Source organism: Eubalaena glacialis, chromosome 12 (genome assembly GCF_028564815.1).
Source record: "Eubalaena glacialis isolate mEubGla1 chromosome 12, mEubGla1.1.hap2.+ XY, whole genome shotgun sequence".
Taxonomy (NCBI): Eukaryota; Metazoa; Chordata; class Mammalia; order Artiodactyla; family Balaenidae; genus Eubalaena; species Eubalaena glacialis.
Genome location: NC_083727.1, coordinates 58,882,915 through 58,885,964, shown reverse-complemented (window position 1 = coordinate 58,885,964; position 3,050 = coordinate 58,882,915). Strand labels below are relative to the sequence as shown.

Here is a 3,050-nt window from a genome sequence, read left to right as displayed (position 1 = left end):
GCAAACTTCACCCCATGATTTACTTCTATAATACAAAAACAGTTATAATAAATGTTATATTTCGTAGGAAAATATCAAAACAAAATGGTTAAGTGCATGACTTCAAGGTCATTCTGCCCTGCTTTCAATGCTGGTTCTGTCACTCATTAGCTCATGACCTTGGTCTAGTAACTTATCCTCTCTAAGCTTCAGTCCTTGCATTTAGTTAATATTGAACAGATGTTAGCTACTCTTACTATTTTGAGTCATTTCTATGTTAGTAAAGAAGCATTCATACTGTTTTAGTCAGGGTAAGCAATGTTAGCTTGTATAACAAACAACTCCAAAATTTCAGTGAGCTTAGTTCAACAAGAGTGTTTTCTGTTCACGTTACAGGATGAGGTGTAAGGGTAGTACTTTTATTCTTTCAAATCATTTTAATAACCTGGCAGTGATTCAAAGTATGAAAAGAAGATTTAAACTTCTTCCCTTTAAAAAGGATGCTACTACGATTGCCTCACGACAAGCATGATCAAAGGCAATGATGAGACCGGATTCCAAAGAGCAAGGGTCATAGGAAGGCTTCAGGGCTCACAGATTGAAGAGCTTGGTTTCAGAAAGTCTCTTCAGGGCTAGCAGGCAGCAGAAGAGACATGAAATTTTAAGACATCCTCAGAGAATGGGGCGCGGTTGCTGGGTCATGAGCACCTTGAAGCGTTTATTGATGGTGATTTGGTGTTGAGAATATTTGTCATCTGGGGAGAAGTGAACGGGATGGGTGGAGCAGGTCTGTTGTCCCATAGGGTCAAGTTTCTTCACCGTATAGACCCGGTCCCCCTGCTCTTTGAGGTAATACTGGAAAAACATGACCACACCGAAGTCAGAGGTTCCAATTCCGTCCACAGCTGCCTCTAACTGACCAATGTAAGGGTAGTTCTGCTCACCAGTGTGGGACCCAGACTCCTCCTGTCTAGTACCTTCTCCATATTCTATGGCCTTGGAATCCATCACTGGATCATCTCCATCCAGCCTACAGAAAGGAAGCTCAAGAGAGTGCAGAAGTAGCCTGCATCACTTCCACCACTTTTTCTTGGCCAGCATTTAATCATATGGCCCCACCTAGATGCAAAGAGACTGGAGGATATAATCTAGCAGCATGCCCAGAAGAGAGGGGAACAAGGTTCTGAGAAGACATCCTCATTCTTACCAGTCATCCTTGGCACAAAGATCATTCATAGGCAGGTTACTTGAGATGTAAAGATGAAAAGAGAAAGCAATGTCTTCACAGTCTATCAAAACAATGGCATATTTATGATGTGATATTTTATGAGCACTAAATGGCTTGGCCCATAGTAGGTGCTCAAAAATTTTTAGCTATTTCATTAATTGTTGTATATGAATTTACAAATCTTAGGCACATTGTACACCAAATACCCTGTGTGAGACCGTACAACATCCTTTCCACAGACCTTTCAAAACCTATGTATATGTTTCGTACTGTCCCTTTACTTGACTAAGAGAAAACCAGAATATCCTTTGCAATAAAAGGATAAAACCAAAGCCCTAAAGCAACATTAAATTCCATATTTTGTAATAATCCTGCTCCTTATTTCTCCTAGTCCTCATCTCAGCTTCTCTTAGTTATTTTTCTGAGAGTCCTCAGAGTGGAAAAGAGTAATAGTGCGAAGGTATTTTATGTGACCTGATAACACGGTTGTATTATCCATCAAGAACATGGTCTTCCTCAGTTTCTCTGTCTCATAGCTCTCATTTTAAAATGATCTAGAATTCCACTTTCTTTTGCAGAAGGTCCTAGAAAACCAATTAAATAGAGAGTATCATTTCAAAGAGTAATATACCAACCAACCTTCGCAAACATAGACCTGTTAAATAGAAAGAAAATATTACGTGATTCAAATCTAAAGGTGACTTGTATCTGTCAGGCCATTGAAATACACCAGCATATTTATTTCTTCCATGATGATACCCTATACGAGTTAACTCAGAAATGTGTCAGGAATTTTGTTTATTTTATAGATGCTATCGTTATCAATGGGGGAAAAAATCCCTTCAAAAAGCACTAGTTGGTTTTTGTAAAAATTTTACCTTTTGAGTCTAGGATAGTTTGTTTCAATCACTTTCCAGCAAGAAGAATAAGCTACCTATATAATGTTGACAAAATGGAATCACAAAATAAAATTGAATTACCTTCCTAATACCTGTGATAAGACAACACCAACTAACATATTCTGAGTATTTACCAGATGGTGTTCTGGATACTTTGATGTAGGTTCTATTACTAACCCCATTTTACAGATGGGAAAATGGAGACCCGGAGAAGTTAAGTAACTTGTCTAAGGTGATGGTGCTGCTTTGGGGCAAAGCTAGAATTTGAATAGAGAATCTTGTTCCAGTGTCCAAGTTCTTAACCACAACCAGTCATTAAAAACTAAGGGATGATAAACTCTCTAAAACTGATACTCGATGCAATGTGTTAAATATTCCTCATGCCATTTCTGTGTAGAAAAATAACTACTTGGTATTCCAAGCCAATGGCTGATCCCTAGTCCTGAATATAGGTGGAAAAGTGATGCAACTAAGGAAACTGTTTACTAGTTTCCTCCTGTCCCCAGTCTCCACCAAAAACACCTCTCCCTGAAAGTGACTGTGTGCTCCAAGCATCAGACTGACTCTGGACAGTATGGAAATTTGATGAGGGCAAAGAGAAACCAAGAACTCCATGGTGTTATCTCCCAATGGGGTTTAGGTGGGCCAGGATGACAGAGCCACAGGCTCTTCAGTAGTTCATGTTCCTGTGCATCTTGAAGACCGAATTTCCTTGCCCAGATCCCTGGTCCCAATTCCAATTGAGGAAGGTGGCTTTGATGTGAAGTCGCACAGCCAACACCTAGGAGCAGGAGCCCCACACAGCCAGCCTCCTGGAGAGGGCTGGGGGCTATTCCACGGAGGATGCTGTCCCTCTCCCTTCCCCATGAATAAGCAAAGCTCAAGCTTACAGCGAGCCACAGAGAGGATGTATTTTCTCCAATTTTTACAATATGGGATAATGG

General features: G+C 40.2%; 1 protein-coding gene across 1 annotated transcript; it reads right to left on the bottom strand.

The window, feature by feature from the left end:
- Positions 1-651: 651 nt before the first annotated feature.
- Positions 652-846, bottom strand: LOC133102569 (H/ACA ribonucleoprotein complex subunit 3-like). The gene has a single exon (XM_061207571.1). It carries the CDS (start codon positions 844-846, stop codon positions 652-654), a length of 195 nt encoding a protein of 64 aa, XP_061063554.1.
- Between the last annotated feature and the right edge of the window lie 2,204 nt (positions 847-3,050).

Bases quoted from the DNA above. Each gene is read 5' to 3' on its own strand.
- LOC133102569 (XM_061207571.1), bottom strand. From the start codon at position 846: ATGTTTTTCCAGTATTACCTCAAAGAGCAGGGGGACCGGGTCTATACG.